General features: G+C 37.9%; 3 protein-coding genes across 3 annotated transcripts; all 3 read right to left on the bottom strand.

Annotated features, from left to right (window-relative positions):
* Nucleotides 1-210: 210 nt before the first annotated feature.
* Nucleotides 211-2,342, bottom strand: LOC137718806 (pentatricopeptide repeat-containing protein At4g02750-like). The gene is made up of 2 exons (XM_068458346.1): nucleotides 1,431-2,342; nucleotides 211-1,243 (listed from the first exon to the last, which is right to left on the bottom strand). The coding sequence occupies exons 1-2, from the start codon at nucleotides 2,224-2,226 to the stop codon at nucleotides 288-290; spliced, it is 1,752 nt and encodes a 583-aa protein (XP_068314447.1). The 5' UTR covers nucleotides 2,227-2,342; the 3' UTR covers nucleotides 211-287.
* A 1,877-nt stretch (nucleotides 2,343-4,219) lies between these two features.
* Nucleotides 4,220-5,803, bottom strand: LOC137735564 (histone H3.3). The gene is made up of 4 exons (XM_068474991.1): nucleotides 5,737-5,803; nucleotides 5,021-5,169; nucleotides 4,814-4,904; nucleotides 4,220-4,723 (listed from the first exon to the last, which is right to left on the bottom strand). The coding sequence occupies exons 2-4, from the start codon at nucleotides 5,167-5,169 to the stop codon at nucleotides 4,553-4,555; spliced, it is 411 nt and encodes a 136-aa protein (XP_068331092.1). The 5' UTR covers nucleotides 5,737-5,803; the 3' UTR covers nucleotides 4,220-4,552.
* A 5,460-nt stretch (nucleotides 5,804-11,263) lies between these two features.
* Nucleotides 11,264-17,745, bottom strand: LOC137737130 (uncharacterized). The gene is made up of 9 exons (XM_068476519.1): nucleotides 17,108-17,745; nucleotides 15,089-15,295; nucleotides 14,712-14,963; nucleotides 13,678-13,744; nucleotides 13,405-13,587; nucleotides 13,164-13,255; nucleotides 12,418-12,600; nucleotides 12,213-12,349; nucleotides 11,264-12,001 (listed from the first exon to the last, which is right to left on the bottom strand). Exons 1-9 carry the CDS (start codon nucleotides 17,615-17,617, stop codon nucleotides 11,815-11,817), a joined length of 1,818 nt encoding a protein of 605 aa, XP_068332620.1. The 5' UTR covers nucleotides 17,618-17,745; the 3' UTR covers nucleotides 11,264-11,814.
* Nucleotides 17,746-21,404: the final 3,659 nt, after the last annotated feature.

Raw genomic sequence — 21,404 nt, 5'->3', positions numbered from 1 at the left:
CGGAAAAAAAAGGTACGAAAACCACAAGTTCATCTTTTATCATAAGAACATCTCGCTCAATCAGCATACGAAAATGAATCGACATACTGAAAAAGCTGAAAAAGCTTTTGATAATTACTTTCAGTTTTAAAAAAAAAATGAAAACTGAAAGCCAAAATCAACATGACCCGACATAAGCCACAAGACGAAAACGAAATTTATGCAGTTTCATGTCATGTTAACGCTTCGTGCACAACTTTACAAAGTCTACATTGGAAGAAATGGAACCATTTAGTCCAGTGAACTCATTACCTAGTAGCTCCATGAAACGTAATGTCTACAAAATCATCCGCAGGTATATGGAGACTGATCGTTTTGAGCATCAAATGAATCTTATCAATATCTGGATGAGATACATCCCCTCCCAAGAAAATGTGCACCTTATTCGCAATCTCTGTCCAGCTCTGTGCCTGTTGCTTCTTCACTCCATGCTCTTTCATCAGACTTCTCATTCTTGCAACATCTCTCCATTTTCCGGCAGCTGCGTATATGTTAGACAACGCAACGTAAGGCCCAGAACTACGAGGATTCAAATGTAATATATTCTTTGCAGCCAGCTCCCCTATTTCCACGTTTAAGTAAATGCTGCAAGCTGCAAGAAGAGAGCCCCATATTCCAGAGTCTGCTTGAAATGGCATCTCTTGGATCATCTTGCAAGCCTTCTCTAACTGGCCTGCTCGACACAAAATGTCAACCAAGCAAGCATAATGCTCCGATCTAGGGGCAATGTTGTAGCTGCTGACCATCAAATCAAACAACTTCAAGCTCTCGTTTACCTTGCCTGCATGAGCACAGGCAGATAGCAAGCTAAGAAATGTTATACCATCTGGTTTGAAGCCGTGCACCACAGTCTGGTTGAAGAAATCAAGAGCTTTCTCATAGAGACCATGCTGTGCAAATGCAGCAATAATGGTGTTCCATGAGACGAGGTCTGGACACTCAATTTGTTTGAACACTAACTCGGCATCAAGGATTGCACCACATTTATTGTACATGGTAATCAAAGCGTTATATAAGGAGAGGTTTGATTCAAATCCATGTTTAATAATGAGCAGATGGGCTTGTTTTCCGTCTTTAAGAGATGTAAGACTAGAACAGGCAGTCAGAACCGAAACAAGGGTCCATTTATCTGGATGCAGACCAATCTTAAGCTTTTGTGAGTGTAACTTCAGTGCTTCCTCTCCGCCGCCATTTTGTGCATAGCCTGTAAATGAAAACAGGCATGTCAGGGGACAAGTGACTAGGACAATGCTTTAAAAATCAGACGAGGCAGATGCTGACCTAATTGTATTAGTAAGTGCTAGCAAACCAATGTAACGAGCTCAAGTAAAATACCCAACTAAGAAATTTTAAGGTATATCGTGATGGATGAGTAATTGCACATGGCATACCTGTTATCATTGCATTCCAAGAGACATGATCCTTGCGCTGAATCTGATCAAATAATGCTCTCGCATCTTCCATCTTTCCCTCCTTAGAATACCCCGTGAGCATAGCTGTCATTGAAACCGCATTTTTCTCCGGCATCTGCTCATACAATTCCCGTGCTTCATCAAATTTGCCGTTCTCCACATACCCACTGATCAGCACTGTCCAAGAAACGGCATTCTTGCGAGGCATGCAGTCAAACAGTGCCCTTGCCCGCTCTATCTCTCCTTTCATCGCGTACCCATCAATCATTGCAGTATAAGAAATAACATTCCTCTTCGGCATGTCTTGAAATATCCTACTAGCTTCCTCCAGCCTATCACATTTCACAAACCCCGAAATCATAGCATTCCAAGAAGCAATATTTCTTTCTGGCATCTCCCGGAAGTACATGAAAGCCTCGTCGACCATCTCATTCTCGACACTCCCGGCTAACATGGAATTCCAGGACACCACATTCCGAACAGGCATCAGCCGAAACAATCTCTTGGACTCTCCAAAATACCCATTTTTCCAGTACCCAGTAATAATGGCGTTCCATGTAACTACGTCTTTTGTGGGCATTTCATCGAACAATTGGCGGGCGGCTTCAATCTTTCCCGCTCTTGATAACACACCAATCTTGACATTGCAAGTATATACATCATAAGTTGAGAAAAGCTTCAACCGTAGAGAAATCAAGCAGTGAAGGATGCAACAAGTATCTGCAATGAAGTTGACATGGGCACGGACACGGACAGGCAATCGAACAAATCGCATTAATCTGACAACATAAACACGATTAATAGCGGCTTTGGCAAAACCCCTTATTAACTTTCCTTCAGTGAATAAGGTTGGGATAGTTTTGGAAAATTTGACAAGTCTCCGAGAAGTATGAGGATGTAGTTACGAGTGACGTTCCTGAGCTACTCAACCTTCCGCTTTTGATAAGTCTGCCGGAACTGTTATAGGGGTTAATGTTCCAACTTAGGGCCATGCTTTTTTTTTCTTTAAACTGATTTTGTTATACTTTAAGAATAATTAATTGTAAAATAAAACACTTAAGCGTTTAATAAACTGTATTTTTTATGTGCTGCGAGTATGAAAAACAATCTTTTTGCCTCTTTGGTTAAGTAATTTTAATATAAGAGTGATAATTATATATAATGACAAAAGTAAATATAATAGTGGGGGTAGTGGCAACAATAGTAGTGGGGGTAGTTGCCATGGTGACAGCGTTAACGGTGGGTGTATGGTGGTGGTGCCAATAATAGGATGTCGTAGTTGAGATGTAGAGTTAGCAATGGTGTCAGCCTAGAGGTGGCGGTGGTGGCAGCGGCGGGGGTTACAATGGCAACAACCGTTGTGGTGATGACGGGAGGGATGTAAGGTTGGTGATTGCAGTTGTAGGTGGTGGCAACGATGGAGGATTTTTATTTGTTCAAATGGTACTTCGAACTTGGAATGAACATACGGTAAGTAATGATATTTTTTTATCTTTTGAGTTGTTCTGCCAAATAGATCGTTCAAGACCTTTGGTCTCTACCAGACCCAATGGAAAAAAAAAATGGTGGCAGTGTGTTTGGGCAATGGTGGTTATGGATGTAAATTTTCGCCGTCTTCTCCTTTGACAAAAATGCACCTACAAAATAATAACACCTAAGATCAAGGCCAAGAGCCTCACGCGCTCACGGTGAATAGGGGGTTTTGGCTGAAGAATCTCTTATGCCAAAGTTAGAATTTGAGAGATAAAGTGTTTAGGGAATTTTAGGGAGAGAATGAACTTAGCTTTTTGGTGGAGAAATGAGACTATATATAGGGTTGTGGCCAGCCCTATTTGGAGAATAGGGACCAGCCACTTATGGTGGTTTTATGAGGCTAATTGCAAGATGTTATCTTGCAATTAACTTGGTAATGAATCCTAATTTAAATAGGATAATTGGAAGTTACCTTTTGAGTGAGGATTTGATGAGGAGTGATAAGAAAGTTTTGAATAAATATCATTTTAATCACCTTTGTCTCTTCCTTGATTGAGCCGTTATTAACGTTGCATGCGCATGGGAATCCCGGTGTGCCTCGAGAGTAATTTTATCTTTTTAACCCAAAAGTACATATATCGCTTTCATAATTTTCTTGATTATTTTTTGCTCCACAGTGTTGCAGAAAGAATGATGTTATTCACAAGCACATTTTTATATCACACGCTTATATTCACATCACTCATTTTTAGATCACACCCTTGTTAATTTTTTACCATTGATCTGCTTCGATTCATTCGATATGACGACTGAAAATGAAAAGCAGCGTATGGAAAGTAAAAATAATTGTGTGGGCAGCACTGCACTTGCAATAATTCTGAGGATACGGTGGTGATACCAATAGTGGAGTGTGGTTGGTGTGCAGAAGAAATGAAGGTGATAAAGGGAATAAAGGTGGTGGCTACAGCAGTGGTAGCAGTTGTGGCAGTGGAGGTGATGGTGGAAATTGCAAATGACGTGAGTTAGTGGTTGTACTAGTAGGTAATGACGAAAGTTAGTGGTAGCAGTCCTTTCAACAAGCGACAACCAAAATCTTTCAACTCCCTATATTCCAGTACTGTTGGTACTAGAGTACTTTTGACACAGTTGAAATCGAATTTTTAACGACTCAAAGATGACGCTTGATTACAACGATTCAACAAATCTTGGATGAGTATGATGATGCGATGCGATGCGAGGCCAAAACGTTCTTCACCAATCATCCAACGCACACAACAAATAACAGAACAAGGAGATATAACAAACTTGACTAGATTAGATGAAATATTGTTCCAACAGTCAGGCCGCAGACAACCAAATGAACCAAAAAACACAAATTAAATGTTGGACCAACAGAAGCAGGTTCCACATGTTCTACAATACAAACCAACCAAAAGAAGAGCAATTCTTAAAAGATTGTTTTGCATATAACCATAATATTCACTACATCTTGTACCAAACCCTACCCCCACCTATCATTTACCACAAAAACACCTCCATCCGTCCACAAAAGCATTTTACATACCACCCCTTCAATCCCATCTGCAGCCACCACAGTAGCCCTCAACGTTGCAAGACAGGCATGTCACTTAAGCACGCTCACCCCTGATCCTCCTGGCAAGCTGGATATCCTTTGGCATGATGGTAACCCGCTTGGCATGGATGGCGCAAAGGTTGGTGTCCTCAAAAAGACCCACAAGGTAGGCCTCAGCAGCCTCCTGCAGTGCCAACACCGCGTGGCTTTGGAAACGCAGATCAGTCTGCGAAGACACAAAACCCATATCAGCACATTTATTCATTGAAAGCATAACCAAATCACCAAGTTAACGTAACATGTAAAACAATAATACCTTGAAATCCTGGGCAATTTCACGAACAAGCCTCTGGAATGGCAACTTCCTGATCAAGAGCTCAGTACTCTTCTGGTACTTACGGATTTCACTACACAAAACATTCCAAACAATGCATAATTCAGACTAAACTACATACCCATTAAAAAACAACAAAATAAAATTGAAAATTATGAACCAACAAAAGAAAGAGGTCAATTGACTTACCGAAGAGCGACAGTACCAGGGCGGTATCTGTGGGGCTTCTTGACTCCGCCAGTAGTTGGTGCAGACTTACGGGCAGCCTTGGTAGCGAGTTGCTTCCTGGGAGCCTTTCCTCCGGTTGACTTACGAGCAGTTTGCTTGGTACGGGCCATCTAAACACATTCAGAAATTGGAGATCAATACATTTAATCACATCAACGCTTTCATTTTACCGAAAGAAAACCCTCTGTTTTTTCAGCCAAAAATATGATGCAAGTTTTCCGAGCAACCAAACATAACTGCTACAATTACGGATCTAAATAACACCAAGAGAAATCAAAACAAAAAAGAAAATAAAAAAAATTAGGTTTTCCGATAATCCCAAAGCATTAACTAAACAAAAAACCCAGAAGCCCCAATATCTTTTCATTCAAAAATGGGTGCCGACCGAGTCCCAAATCCCTAATCTTTACATTGGACTACCATGAACAACGTAAAACCCTAAACCATAACATTAAATACCATAAACAACCTCAAATCCCTAGATCTTCACATAAAAATACGACAGCAATGTAAACCCTAATTCTGAAACTCGAACTCCGATAACGCAATAAAAATAAAAATAAACCCTAAATCCACATCAAAATCATAAGCAAACCGAATCGAGAACGATAAGCAAACCCTAATTTAGCTTCAGAAAAATTAAATAAATATTTGAAAATTTAACACATAATTCTTACCTTTCCTTGGTTCGCGCTCTGTTTATCTCGGTCTTCTCCGTCTTCGAATGAACCAAAGATTCCAACGTTCGAGAGGTTAAGGGGTATATATACGTGCGACTGTAAACTCTCTGGGAGATCCGACGGTTGCGATTCATTATCCGTGTGTTTTCTCTTAGTGGTATCTAACGGCTATGAATGGGCTTAGCTGTGTTTTCTCACTTTCAATATCCGGTTGTGATTTGATTTTAGGTTGGTGACGCGGATCCCTAATGACTAATTCTGGCTTCCTATTGGTCCACTTATTTTCATATGGATACGAAGTTTTGCAAAATTTTGTTTTAAACGGGGAGTTGAATTGTTGGATGGGAAAAACGTTGCCGTTTGTTACCGGCAAAAATGAAAAATGTTGTTCACCCAAAAAAAAAACAACAAAATGAAAAATGTTAGGTGGGAATTTTTAATTTTAAAGTTAATATTATACTGTAGATTGACTTTTGGGACAGTGCAAATTCCTTTAACAATAATAGAATTTCTTAATTAAAAAGACATCTAACTTAAATCTGTATTCAAACTCCCACGGACGCATTTCTTACCATCACATTAATTTTGCTTTTGATATACACACGAAGCAAAAAGTATGCTACCACATGTGTTACTAGAAGTGCATATTAAGAAAGATTAATCTATTATCAGTATATATTAAAAGACCCCCTATATTTAAAATAAAAAATAAAATAAAGACTTCCCAAGCACAAATTTTTTAGGAACCAAGCCGCACTCACAATCCCTATTCGCCTTGGTTTGGAGTCATGATTTCTTTGTGATGGTGGCAAGTGTTGTAGACAACTAGTTTTCAGACCGGTAAAAGAATGCTTTTAACTATTTTGCAAAATATTTTAACAAGTGCTAATGGTGTGTTTGTTTCCCTTCACTAGCCCTCATTGGACTAGATTAGACTAATCTAGTCCAATCCCATGTTTGTTACTTCACAGGACTAGCTTTAATGGGAGTAAGTCGGACTCGGCTCGGACCATGCTAGACAGTCTTAGCGAAAGATGTCGCAAACCATGGGACTAGCGAATCCATTCGATCGCTCTCTGCTCGCATCCTCTACTCTCCTCTCTGCTCGTGTTCTCTACCTCTCCTCGTCCCCAACCCTGAATCATGAACAAAGACCTTGATTCAAACTTCAATCGAAGAACTCACGAGCTCCATCGTCCGATTCACCTCCGCTCAGACCAAGCTCATTGGTCGAGCCCTCCGACCCAGAAAACAGAGAAATGAATAACCTGGGCACAAACTACATCTTTTTCCTTTCCCACCTCATTCCCGCGGCTGAGGAATAAAAGCAGAGAAACGAACGACCACCACAACCCACCCCATATATCCGAAAGAAACAATTCACATAGCATAAGCTCTAAACAGCATAATCCCCCACACTACAGCTTTAAGCCTAAGCACTTCTCTACCCTTTCCCAGATAGTCCTCGAGCCCTCAATTCCAACGCCTCACAATCACCGCAAGGATCTTAGAATGAACTCTGAAATTTCAACTCGTTCCGTTACCCGCAGCTACAACACCCGTGCCATGCCGTTTTCTTTGAGGCAAAACAAAATAAATACAAAGTTTCAAACTTTGAAAAATAAGAAGGAGGCCAAAGTTATTTGAGGTGGATCGGAAGAAAAAAGGAAGATGGGAGAAGATAGAGGTACAGAGAAAGGAGGTAAACAATGGGCGGAGAAAAAGAGAGGTTTAGACAGAGAGAAGATGTCGAACAAAGAAAAAAGAGTTGAAGAAGATGATTCCAGAAAGAAGAAAAAAGGTAGAATATTATAAAATATTAGTAGTTGATTAAATTAATAATAAAATATTAAAAGATAATAGATTATATAATATAATACTAGAGTTCTGCTTCTTAATCCGACACTGCACCAAACGCTTCACTAAGTCAGTCAAACTTAGTCTATTATAAGCCAGTCCAGCTTAGTCCCTGAAGTTAGTCCAATCCGAGATAGTCCAGTGCAACAAACGCCCCCTAAATTCATAAGTAATTGTTAAATTGGAAAGCTAGGAAACAACAAACTGACCTTTTGTGATTTAGTTTAGGATTCAACTACAATACTACATCTCACTCAGCAGTACACATTGTATGTAAGATCCAACCATTCTAAAGGTCCAAAAGCCAAAAAATGGTCTGATTTGATCAAAAACTCATCTTCAACCGATGACTAAACTATAATTTTGTGGAGTCACCATTATTTGGTCAAAGGGTCATTCGGCTAGCCAAATGTAGTCTTACTCTTAGCCCTTTTTGGGACACAGCTCCTCAAATACAATAGTTTATTCAACTTCAACAATTGGAATTGAAAACATCCAAATGTAGTTTAATTAAATTAACCAATAAATTTAAAGTATAAACTTAAAACTAATAAATTATTGAGTGGGCTATATTTAGCTCTTTTGGTTGGAAAAGGCATATGAGTATGGCTTGACACTATTCATTTAAAATAATTTTGTGCATAGCTATAATTCTGGACGGGGCTATATTTAGCCATCTCGATTGAAGATGGCCTTAATATTGTGGTCTAGTAGCATTCATTTTCATTTGCAAGCAGTGTTTAAAATTTCTTCAATATTGTTGATATTTCCATGAAAATATCCAAAAAAATAAACGAAATATATAGAAATGTGGGGTGAAGTTTAATCTTCACCTCATTTCGGAGAAATTCCTAAGTTTAGGCTAAAATTGACAAACATCGTCGATATTTCTGATACATATGTTAAATATTGGAGAAACTTTTATATTTCGTTCACCAGGAGGATCCTCGCCGGATCCTCTTTGTGAGGATCTTGGGGATCCTCCATTCACATTCATTTATCGTACATCGTGTGGTTAGAAATCATTGTAATTTTTTTTTATTTAAAATTGAAAATAAACAGTACCTGACAAAAATTAGTCGCACGATGTACGATAAACGAATGTAATTGGAGGATCTTGGGATTCTCACAAGGAGGATCCTCTCTTTTTCGTTTAAACCAATATTTGACAATCCCCAAAATCTCATTTTAAACTTCCATCATTTTCATTGAAAGCAACCGATTTCGATATTCTTATTCAATATATCCGTTGATATTTACATAAATTTGCATTTTGATATTTCCACTAATACCGATATTTTAAACTCTGTTTATAAGTGAGAGATCTTTGGTTTGATTGTCGTAAAAAATAAATATGAACCAAATTATTAGAGGCATCCCCAATGGGGGCTTTCTCTTCTATGAGGCTACTACATTTTAAACCTTAGTGAAAAATTTTCATCCCCAATGAGACAGAAAATGGGGTTAAATCCACCACTTGGGCTAGCAACTTCCTTTTTTGGATAGCATAAAATTAGTCTACATCTGGCCCAAAAAACAGTGCGTCCCACGAGAAAAGGAGCAATTCATGTGAGCCAAATTCTATCACTCTCCCTCTACTTGCGAATACTTATACTCTCATTTTATTCTTTTTTCTTACACATTTTTGTTCCAAAGATCCTCCTACATTTTATTTGTATGTTTAATGCTTAACACATAAAATGATATAAACTGTTTTACTAAAAAGGTTCACTTTTATTAATCTAAAAATTTGGATTTCCCCCTTAACACATCATTTATGTCCTTTCATGAAATAACCCGTTTATTGGGTTTTAACAAAAAAAATAAAAATTTATTAAATTTGCTTTATGAGTCAGATTACAAAATTTTATAGTCCTAAAATGCCCCTTATTATGTGATGAAACATTTGGTTGTGTTTGTTTGTAATTTATTGCAATTTGGCTAATTAATGATTGTTTTAAATTCCATAAGAATTAAATTTCAAATTGATTTCATGAGCATTGGTGGGTGAAATTTTAGAATATGTTTTTCAAAATTATGTGATACTAATTTACCAATTGGTGCTAGGTAAATTATTGTGTTGTACATGAAAATCAAATTATTTTAGAAGGCGAAGTAGGAGTTTGCTTCAACAAATGAAATTGAGATAAGAGAATTTAATCCAACAAACGGTTTATAAGTGATGAAATCTAACTTTGTCAGAGTTTAAACTTTTTTAGGTTGAAAGATTCATAAAAAAAAAAAAAAAATTTAAATAACACGTTTAAAAATCAACTTAAAAAAAGTTCACACAAAAAAAATATATTATCGCATGATCAAATCTACATAAATAAATATATAGAGCCCGAAAGAAATAGCCCCTTATTAGGAGAAATTCTTTTATAAAACCTCAAAGATTTCTCGGAGCTCTAAAATGAGCTATATCCACCACTTTTCTAGTCCCATATAGAGCCCCACTAGAAATGCTTTTATAGCTAAGACCCTTGTGAGGTTAGGTCCACTCTCTTACCCTATAAAATTAATAATATCGTATATTTTAAAAAATAATATATATATAACCGTGATTTTTCTTAGCAGTACGTACTACGTACTATGAAAGAAAAAAGATAATGCTATCCACTTACTCATTCTTTATTATCTGCTATCTTAGTCCTAGTGGCGGATCCAGGATTTTAAACTCGGGATATCCCAATTATAAAGGTCAAAAAATTTATAGACAAAAATAACATTGAAAATTTAAATATAATACATTTCATTCAAAAATCATATGCAAAACAATATTACAAATTATAAAATCATAATTCAAGCGTCCATTACGAGGTTTCATAAGTTACTAGGGAGTACCTAAGTTATTGATTATCTAATATGAACCACTAAATTTAAAACACCGGTCAAATAAAACTTTTCCCAAACTCCCACTATCTTTCTAACCAAACACACCATTTTTCTCTTTTACTAGTTTCCAAACATCTACCTTCTATCTCACTAAGAACAAAGCTGCCATACCTCCACCAACTACCTCCCTCCCCATTCTCCCGAAGCCATGGCAGCTCCACCCCCAAATTTCACCAACCCATGATAGATCATATCCATCTTACTAACCTTATGAAGGAAATTTCACCCATAAGAAAAATTACTAAGATGATTGAAATAATTTGGGGAAATTTGGGCTTATGTACTACCCCCGCCAGATGACAGAGAAAGGTTGGAGGAGAAGTGGGTGGCACCGACGAATGAGACCATGGCAGAAGCAAGGAGGAAAAAGGGAGGAAGGGTCCCTATTTTCTTTCTTCTCCGTGCGCGGTCATCTTCTCCGAGAAGAAGACATCCACTGCAACCTACAACCTGCACAGACCTCATACTCGAGTATGAAGGGTCCCCAGAAAATTTATAGTAGCGATTTAGGATCGTCGACTGGTCCTTAGACTTCCCAGGTCCCTATGTGGATCCGCCCTTGCTTAGTCCTGCTACTAGCTATTAGCAGTTAGCTCTTTGCTCTTAGCCACTTGCTCTTTGAGGGAGGGTTAGGTATGAGAAGTTTACTTTTCACACACCCCTTTCAATTTTCGATTGTTGGATTAAATAAAATGAAGAAGACCAATAGCAAAAAATTAATACGAGTATGTGAAAGGTAAAAATAAATGTACGAAAAATCCAGCCAACAAAGTTGTGCAAAATACGGTATTATTAGTACATTATTATTATGGAGCAATCTCTATCAAATGTATCATACCAGACTTTCCCTTCCTAACTCCCTCAAATACACTCACCAAATAAATTAATAAAAATGAAGGTGTTTATACAAATTACAAAATACAAAATACAAGCCAAAAAACTCAAATCACATTGTGAAGTAGCAGTAGCAGAGGCCATTCAAAAATTCCTCAGAGAACCATAAGCTTCAACAAGACCGTAAAAATTGCCGTCACGAGAGGTTAAAATAATTTAAAATTTGTTTCACCAGCTGATTTTCTTTACAAAGGTATTGACAACTATATGTAATTTGAAGATTCACCTGGAAAAGTTCACACCCTATAAGGATCAGACACCAACCTAAACACAATAACACCACCCATTACACATCAGCCGATTAGTATCTTCTCAACCCCGCCCCTAGTAAGCCAATTGATTTATCTGTGCCATGGTCACACCGGATCGAGGAGCCCTTAACCCCAGAGTGCTATACTTACAATCTAGCTTTACTATCTAATTAGATAATCATGTGTCAACAAAGTGAAAATAGTCAGAGACGCTGAGGTGCTTTGCAAGCCTGTGGACAGCAGACCACACAACTTCAGAATCTGGAGAAACGGGATTGGGAAGAATAGGTAGGCAAACCGGCAAATGCTGCTCACTATCTTCAGGAGGGCAGAAGAAAGAAAGCACAGCTCTGCAGAATATAAATCTGGAAGTAGGAGCATTATGTAAGCATTTCCGCTATTTTGACTTTTAAACAAAATAATTAAAACAACGAAACACCAAGACAATTGCTATCATCTCTCGTTTCCCATCATTAAGGCAAATGCAGTAAGATAGCGATAATGCTAAACATAACAAATTACAGAACCAGATATTTGTTGCCTTATATTCCTTGGCAGACTGGGGAAGATGCATACCTCAGAATAAGTCGCCGCAAAAAAGAATCTGATAGAACTTGTGCCCATACCAGATCCAGGCTTCTTGTCGTACAAAGAATAACTTCCCACTCAGAGAAGGCAGCCAAGAGTATGCTTTCAGCATTGCTATAAACCTCCTGAAAACAGAATAAATCAATTGGAACAACTAAAATAAAATGGACTGCAGTCCTTGCAATTAACTTACTGCTTCGGTATCAGAAGAGGAGAATCCAACTAATTGGCAGAATGCTGCCAAGGGAGCAGTCAAGAAAAAGGTAAACTGACTTCCATTTTGCGTTAAATCAGCATCAGCTGGATTCTTGAACGCTGGTCTCAAAGGTGAAAGAAGCAGAGCAGCCGTCTCTCCTCTTTCCGCTCCATGTAAAACCTGAAATCATCCATCAGCAGAATGTAAGTATTTTCACTGACAAACACTGCTCAGATGCAGATCAACTCAATCCACCGTCTCAAACATCGGGTAATGAACAAAGACCATAAGATGGAGAGAAACCTTCTCCAATCCCATCAAAATGACCAAGAACCATGAACAGAAGTTGGCATTTGGGGAGGGAATGGGAGGGCCAATATATCAGAAGACTTTTCCACAAGTGCAACACTAGAAAGATTCGCTAGCCATTGACACTCCTTTGAAGTTAGATGCCAAAACATATTTGAGCCAGAAGGGCTTTAAGGTTGTTAGGGATGTACGCGTTTCCAATAACAATTACCGAGTAAAACATTGCTAGTTCCAGTAACTTAATAAGTTACTCTCAACATTTCAAAACTTACTCCAAGAACAAAGAAATGTGGACCCCATAAAATGAAATCAAAACAATAACCATAAAATGTCAAAAACATTTTGGGATAAAGGAAGAAAATCTGATTTGTAACTACACTCCACTGTAAAAACATGCAACCACAGAATTCATGCACAAGTTTTGACAAACCTGCCTTGAATGCATGGCTGTTGTCGCTATCTATTACCAAGAAAAGAGGCCTACGAGTAAAAGGAATTATATCGCCAGGGTAAAGGTTGTTCAAACCTGAAAATAAAAAAAACGTAAAACTAATATAAGAGTGGAACAATAACATAGGGAAGACAACAAATAAATGAATGACTTAAACAGTTTACTGCGCATGAAAGTAGCCTAAATAAAACAAGGCAGCATATGGATGCATTACAGGAACCTACCACCATTTCCTCTAGGACCAAACCACAGATATTGATCATAATAGCCACTCGACTCTCCCTTGTTATTTATACATGATTCAGGCAGAAACTTATTCTGATCTTGGAGAGGAGCTTTGTTTTTTGAGGACTTCTGTGATCCTCCAGAGTTGTACACCTGACTAGCATTACTGCGACCAACCTTCCCTGCACAATTGATCACCAAGTTTACTAATTTGGGATGACAAGACACGAAGATTGATGAGTTGATATTTATTTGACGAAACCAAATTTAACCTGAGGCTGACAGATAAACTAGCATAATACTGTCCAGAGGAAGCTCCTCACATATTGTAGCCATCACCTGCCGATGCATCAATAATATCTCAGCATTGGCAACTAAACATTGAAAAAAGAAAATATATATGTATATGATAGATTGAAAATTTTCACTGGCAAAGAAGCAACCAATATTTAATGGTCCCACACTACGTAGTTGCATTAAAACATTACACCATTACTTCTATTGCAGGTATATGAACGAACAGTGCAATTGGCAATGCGATTTTTCAAACAAAGGTTTAACTGCATGATAAAGCTGACGAAACAAATATGACATGACATTGTGTGTTCAAAACATGTGAATACATGGGATGCATCCCTATATTTAACCTGCAAAAAGAAAGGGTGGACAGATCCAGGATGAACTCCACACAATGGGCCAATTTCAAAATGAAAAGAAAAAAAAATAAGTGAAGACTTGGGCTCATTTTTGTAGTACAGAAAAAATAATAAAAAGATTCTTCCTGTTTTTGGTAAAAATATGTTTTTCATCAACCAAAACCCTCATCATACCCATGAAATGGAGACCAAGGGGCCAGGGCATTCATTGGCATTTCAACTAACAAAGTACGGACTAGTAAGACATGAAGGCTCACACTCTTGTGTTTCTTCCTTTACCACAGGATTAATGATAACAAAGCAAAGGTTAAAATACATGCAACTAGTTTTTCAATATTTTTGTTTTCAAACCAAAATAGATGTGAGACTTTGACCAAAATTTTATTAATATACCTTAAATCAGCCATACCTTTTGTAAATCAATTAATGTGCCAAATAGAATAAAAATACAGAATTACATTTTTTTTCTTGTGTCCTATATTTTGGATTTTTCCATTTCTGTTTGTAGTTTTGTAACTTTTTTGTCATTTTGAATGTGCACATTTCATGCATCACAGAACATGAGTTTCAAGGCTCTAAGCAGATCCCTACAGTTCCAGAGACATAGCCCTCAAACAACAAACATGACAATAAATTTCTTTAGCACTAACCGCTATCAAATGTGTCACAGATGGACGATAGATAACAGCTTTCCTTGGATTTGGGGGTAAACTTGGATCAGTCATGTCCGCAGCCAAGTTCATATCAATTACTCCAGATGCTGCAGAAGCCCCAGAGTGTTCAATAAAAACACCATTCTCCTTTGGTTCAACTGGACGCTTTTGGTAGAAAGACCCGCTTGGCTCCCATTCCAAACATTGCAGCATTCGGTAGGTGTCCAATGTAAGTTCAGCAAATTTGACCTGCAAGTCAAAATGCATGGACATTCACATACTTTTTCCTTTGTGACGGCTGTATATTATAATCAATTCTGAAATGAATTAAAATCAATGATTAAAGATATAAACAATCATCTTTTTATTTTTACCTCATTATGGTGATAGCTTGTTAACAATGCATCTTGAAATTTTAAGACTCTCTTTGCATGGAAACGAGCAACATATGGAAGAGATGCTGGATGCGAATCAAACAAGGTAGAGTATCGCAATGGCCTGACATTCATAAAGGCCGTATCAACTTTCATAAATCGAGCAATTTCTTGCACCACTAGCCTCCATTCTTTAAAATTAGTGTCCTGAGAAAAGATAACTCAAATGTCCAAAATCATGCAGGTAATCTAATGAAAGAACCATGCAAGAACTTATTCGAGGAACACTAATACAAGTTAACTATTTGAAGTTTGAACTAAGACATAAATAAAAGTTTACAGACACATAAGCTATTTAAATTGGGACATAAGTGACATAAGCTATTTAAATTGGGACATAAGTGACATAAGCTATTTAAATTGAGACATAAGTGACATAAGCTATTTAAATTGGGACATAAGTGAATGCATAAATATTCCATCAGTAAAAATTTGATCAACTCTTGCATGTGGTTTTCAGTTATTTCATTCATAAATTTTTCAAAGAGTCCAAGCAGAAAACAAATGGGTTTCGGTGACTTGCAACTTCAAATTGCTTCACCCAACAACTTAGTAACTCCAGAGACATGCTTGGACCTCAAGAGATCAACCACCCCTAAACCTGAAGAGTCCCTGTGCATCTGCATAATTCCACTGACTTCACCCTAATCCACCTGCTTCTCTCAGTCACTTTGCCCACTTGTATCTGAACTACTGGCACCATTCCTATAGATCACAGTGCATTTTAAGCAATGCATACATATCCAGAAATCACATATCACTATTTTGAGGCAAGCCCACCATACTGTGTATACATCATTTGGCTTCATTCCAGATTTGTCCCTGATTATTCTCACTTCCATCATAATCCCCAAATCATCCCTCCGCATGCATACAACAACAACAACAAAGTCTTATCCCACTAAGTGGGATTGGCTATATGAATCCTAGAAGGCCTTGCGCCCATCACGTCTTCCGTTAGAACCAGGTAGTCCAAGTCTTTTCTTAGAGTCTCTTTCCAAGTCTTCCTAGGTCTTCTTTTACCCCTTTGGCTTGAGCCTCTGTCTCGTAATCACATCTTCTAACCGGAGCGTTTGTAGGTCTTTGTTTCACATGTCCAAACCACCTTAACCGATTTTCTCCCATCTTATCTTCAATTTCGGCTACTCCTAATTTAACTCTAATATCCTCGCTCCTAATCTTGTCCTTTCTCGTGTGCCCACACATCCAACGAAGTATTCCCATCTCCGTATGCATGAGATGCTAAATTTAGTCTCAACTTATAAAATTTTAAATCTAGCCAATTTGTACTTGATCTGAGCTTCAATCATACACCACCAAAATTCTCATATGTTTAAAATTAGCTACCCGCTGTGCTGGCAGTTGTTCTAAATTACAAAAAATAACCAGCTCATGAATATATTGCAAACGAGACTTTCGATTGGCGACTGGGTTTTTCTAGATGTTCTCCCTTATCTCCCCATCAATATGATGTGGATTTCAGACCCACCTGAGCTGGTGAGCTGCCTTCCTCACGGAACAACTCGGCTGGCGGTACCACTTTCATTAAGGAGGAATTCACATCTCTTTAATAAGTTTCATAACAGCATGGCAACACTCGACTTTATGGGACAGGTCCTTTTCACTGAGTAAAATGACAATTAACACAACACATAGAAATGAATCTTAGCTTGAAAACCGAAGACAGAAGACCCTAGATTGCATATATCTAAAAGGTGAAACAAAATTCAGAAGTGCAACTATAAATCGCACAATTGATCCAATCACAGCAACCACCATAAAAATTTGTCCTTAAATTTGAGAAAGATTTTATCTTGGACTTGTTAGTGCACTGTATTTCCTAGAATATTAAGAACCCAGTCAAAATATTCTAATAATTCGTATGATTAATTGGTTCTCACTTCTCACTTTCTCAGAAACCAAACAAATCCTAATGCCCAGAAAACAACGAGAAATTACCCGAAAATTGGCTTTGCAGTCATCAACAAGCGATTTGAACCGCTCGGCGAGAAGACGAACCGTCTCGGTTCGGTTCAAAATCAAGGAAACAAGCAAAAACCGGGCGTAGAATCTCAACTCCTTGAAGCGGACTCCGATATCCTTCTTCCCGAAACCTCTGGAACCGGTGGAGCCGTCGAAGTAGCTGCGGCTGAGAATGGCCTCGTAGAAGACGTAGGCCTCGACGAGGAATCGGGCCTCGCTGGTGCGCATGTACTGGCCGAAGTAGAGCTGGCCGATCCGGCTGGCGATCTCGCCGATTTCCCAGCGGTTCAGGCCGGCGGCGACGAGCTTAGAGCGGTTCTCCTGCTGGTACTTCCATAGGCGCATGTAGGCCTTGAAGACCTTGTGGAAGTAGTGCTGGTTGTGGAGGCGTCCGTACGCCGGCACGTCGCGAACCCTAGCAAACTTCCGGTCGGCGCCCTCCACCAGGGCCCGGAACGTCCGCGTCACGACGTCGTTTTCGGACATGTGGCAGGGTTTAAGCAGCAGTGGAAGCAGCCTGAGTTTCAGTAATTACGGTCCCCAGAAGTCATCGGAAATGGTGTTGTAGCGTTTAAAGACGACAGACAGACGGGCTAGAGAGAGAGAGAGAGAGAGAGAGACAGTGACTAAGTGGACTTTTCAGGAGTACATAAATGGGGAGGAAAATTATTTAACCTCCTAATCTCTTTATCTTTCTATGTCTTCTTACTATTTGAATGATCACAATTAAATCACGTCAACACCTTATATTAATTTTTTTATAAAGATAATAAGACAAAAAATAATATGTGAGAGGAGGAGGAGGAAGGGGATAAGAATAGGAGGGGTAGAGAATCCTCCTCCATATAAAGAGTACGTTTATGACTGAATTATCTCAAACTGAACTAGCTTTAATAATTAAGTTGAACTGACTTAAAATAGATCACGCTGAATTAACTTAAAGAAACGTTTAGTACAATCATGAACTAAAAAGCAGAATTATAAAAAAGAAAGAAATAAAAAGTCCTGATATATAACAAAATATTTATGTTATTTACTTCAACTTCAGTTTCAACCAAATATTCATTTTATTTCCATTAAACATTTCATCTTCCCATGTTCAAAGTATGCTGTTATCACTCAAATACCTTGTTTAATCCACAGTTAAACCTACACAATGTTATCAAACTGAACCTCCTTTCTTCTTCTAGCAATTGCCACCATTGCCATCTACCATATAAAAAATTGCAAAATTCTTGAGATTTCAGACCCAAAAATTGATAGTTTGCTTCACATGTAAACAAAAACCCATCCACAACAAAGCAACCCATCACAATTTTTTACAAACCCAGCAAGAATACACACACATATATAGAAACCCAGGAAAAATACACACATATATACATGAGCGGATCCATATAGGGACTCGGGAGGTCCCAGGACCCTCTGGAAGCTCGAAGAAACACTTGTGATCGATCTTCGGGACCCTTCAACAATTTGGGCAGGTGCAATGGAGTGGTTTGTTGCCTCCATGGATGTGCATGCAACAGTGCTTATAATGAAGAAGAAGAGGTTTCTAATTTTTGTTTTAAAAGACCTAGCCGAAACGACAGCGTTTTTTAGCCATATATTATAAAGTATTTAAAAACTAAAATATCTTTGTTTTTTATACAGAGCCCGAGAATCCCGGTCCTTTCCAATATCCCCAAATTATATTTAAGAACTCCTAACCCCAAATCGCTGCAACCTCTCAACTTTAAACTCAAGTTACTCCATCCCCAGCACCATTTGTTGGTCCACCACCTTATTTCAGCTTTCTCCTGCCCACAGTCAAGTAGACTCACCGGCTTGGAGCCTCAAACCCGGGACCCCCCTATTTTTTGTATTTTGAGAGCTGAAATCCGCGCTCTTATCACTGTTTGATTATTCAATGAACTAAATTCAATAAAAAATAATGATATGGAACAAAACTAGTTTAATATATATATATATATATATATATATTTTTTTTTGAACTTTTATCTTGGGATCCCTCGATCTTGAAATTCTGGATCCGTCACTGCATATATACATGCAAACTCAATATACCAAACGATGCAATTGATCATTTCAGCTTAAATTAGAAAGAACCCACCATTTTAAAAACCACAACACCAACTAAAACATTTTCAAAAATCTGAAATTTTATATTACGTTACCAAAAAATAAGTAAATCGGAGGAAAATTAAGGGGGAGATATGATGCTTGCAATTGTTGCGTCTCTTGAAGACGTGTCTTTCTATCAATTTTTGGTGCCCAGATGGACCTCAACGCGCAACATCTTTCTGTCAAATTTTGGTGCCCAGATGGACCTTGGTGGCCAACATCGTCTCAATGTCAGCCTTCTGAGACATCTAACGCAGTGTTGTGACAGTGGTAGCCGTCATCGAGACTTCAACGGAGAGAGTTGCAAATAAACTTCGGAAAATGAGTGGGTGGCACCGAGAGAAGAATTTAACCTTCATATAATGTTGTTTCTTATGAAGCCTTCAAATATTATCCTGTTTAACCATTTTTTATTTAATTTCAAGAAAGTTATTTGCTACTGCTACTGCTTAATGATATTCTTTTTTATTTATAAGAATGAGACTTTAAGTTCGATTATGACAAATTTGATACCAAAATAGATGACACATTATGTGACTTGGTCCAAATCTCACATCTCAATATCATTGTATCAAAAATAGTTATAAAACCAATGTTGTGTCTAAATAACAAAGCTCATTAGATTACCCGAGTATTAACCGGCTCCGCACGAAAGAAAAGAAAAAAAAAAGCAGATTATTGGTTTATTAGGCTTTGTTGATACCTATTTTCATCTATCTCGACTTAACGAGCTCAAATTCACCCTTCAAGGCCAATGGCCCCAAGGCGAGGAGAACCTAAAAAGCGGTCCAAGTGTCGATAAAAGGTTAACTAATCCGAATCTCAATGGAATCTGGTCCTATGCTAAGTTGTAAGCTAACATGCGACCAGTCATTTTTACACGTCTAAACTAGTTGAGTAACTGCCTATGTTCTCGCTAGTTATTTAAAAAAAAAAAGTACTCAAAACTGGAGCAACCGAGCATATAAAAAAGTGGAATCACCTCCAATAGCTCAAGAGATATCACAATAGATTGGCCGTTTCAAATAAACACACTAGAAGTAAAAAGTAAATAACACCTCTCATACAACCGATAAATACAAAGATGATTGGGAAACATAGGTGGAAATTTTATTTGAATTCATTTATTTTATCTATGCACCCAAGTAAATAATGTTATCCATCAAATGTTTAAATTTGCCCTTAAAATAAATAAGAAAAGGAAAATGAAAGTGTGTTTTTATCTCTACACTCAATCTCTAACCCAAACCCTACCACACCTCTGCACTCCTCCCCAGCAAAATTTTTCCTTGAGGTTGTTGACAACTGTTATACTCTTAAGAAGAATAGGAACCACCATACTCTGTCGGCGTTTGCACCAAACATGACTTCGCTTTATGCTCCCGTCTGATAAACCAAAACCATCTACAACTCCAAATCGGTCATCAACGTAGCCTCTTGTAGTAGATATTGGAAACCAATTCGGCAATTCCTGTCCAATAAAAGCAGTCATATAATTGTCGTTTGACTCGTCTTGTTGTATTGGGTTTTCCTTCATGATTGGTATATGTATAAATTGTAAATTTGGCCGCCACTCCAAGATATGTAGTTGAGATTATATAATTTGTTCTGTTCTCTCGCACCGTATAACTCCACTTCACACCGGCCTCTCTTTCCCAATTGATTGGATCTACGTTTGCAAAGAGAAAAAAAGAGAGAAAGGAGTCAGAAAATGGAGAGCATCAATGGTTGTCGAAACTTCAAAAGGGTATGCCGGAAAAAATGGAGAGGTGTCGATGGTGGTCAGAGCCATCCAACAATTACATATTTTGACTTAGCCAAGTTAACTAAATAATGTGCTTATTTCTCTGCACTCATGAGATAAGATCCTTGTCGGATCCTCTTTGTGAAGATCCCGATGATCTTTTAATCATATCTTTTCATTGTACATATGGTCAGAAATCATTTTAAATTATATTATTTAAAATTGAACATAAACAGTATCTGACGAAAATTAACCGCACGAAATACAATGAATGAATATGATTAAAAAATTTCCGAAATCCTCACAAAAAAGATCTGGCGAGTATCCTATCTCTGCACTCATGTCGAATCTTCATATAATTTATATGAATTTGATATACATTGCCGCTTGTAGTTAGAAAAAGAA

This window comes from Pyrus communis, chromosome 1, assembly GCF_963583255.1.
Source record: "Pyrus communis chromosome 1, drPyrComm1.1, whole genome shotgun sequence".
Classification (NCBI taxonomy): Eukaryota; Viridiplantae; Streptophyta; class Magnoliopsida; order Rosales; family Rosaceae; genus Pyrus; species Pyrus communis.
The sequence above is the reverse complement of the archived record's forward strand: the minus strand, read 5'-3'. Positions and strand labels throughout refer to the sequence as shown.

Coding starts and splice junctions, on each gene's coding strand:
- LOC137718806 (XM_068458346.1), bottom strand. CDS start 2,226: ATGCGATTTGTTCGATTGCCTGTCCGTGTCCGTGCCCATGTCAACTTC. Junction 1,244..1,430: donor TTGGAATGCAATGATAACAG/GTATGCCATGTG, acceptor TTTCATTTACAG/GCTATGCACAAAATGGCGGC.
- LOC137737130 (XM_068476519.1), bottom strand. CDS start 17,617: ATGTCCGAAAACGACGTCGTGACGCGGACGTTCCGGGCCCTGGTGGAG. Junction 13,588..13,677: donor AGTTTATCTGTCAGCCTCAG/GTTAAATTTGGT, acceptor TCAATTGTGCAG/GGAAGGTTGGTCGCAGTAAT. Junction 12,350..12,417: donor CCTCTTCTGATACCGAAGCA/GTAAGTTAATTG, acceptor TTCTGTTTTCAG/GAGGTTTATAGCAATGCTGA.
- LOC137735564 (XM_068474991.1), bottom strand. CDS start 5,169: ATGGCCCGTACCAAGCAAACTGCTCGTAAGTCAACCGGAGGAAAGGCT. Junction 4,905..5,020: donor CCTGGTACTGTCGCTCTTCG/GTAAGTCAATTG, acceptor TGTTTTGTGTAG/TGAAATCCGTAAGTACCAGA. Junction 4,724..4,813: donor AAATTGCCCAGGATTTCAAG/GTATTATTGTTT, acceptor GTGTCTTCGCAG/ACTGATCTGCGTTTCCAAAG.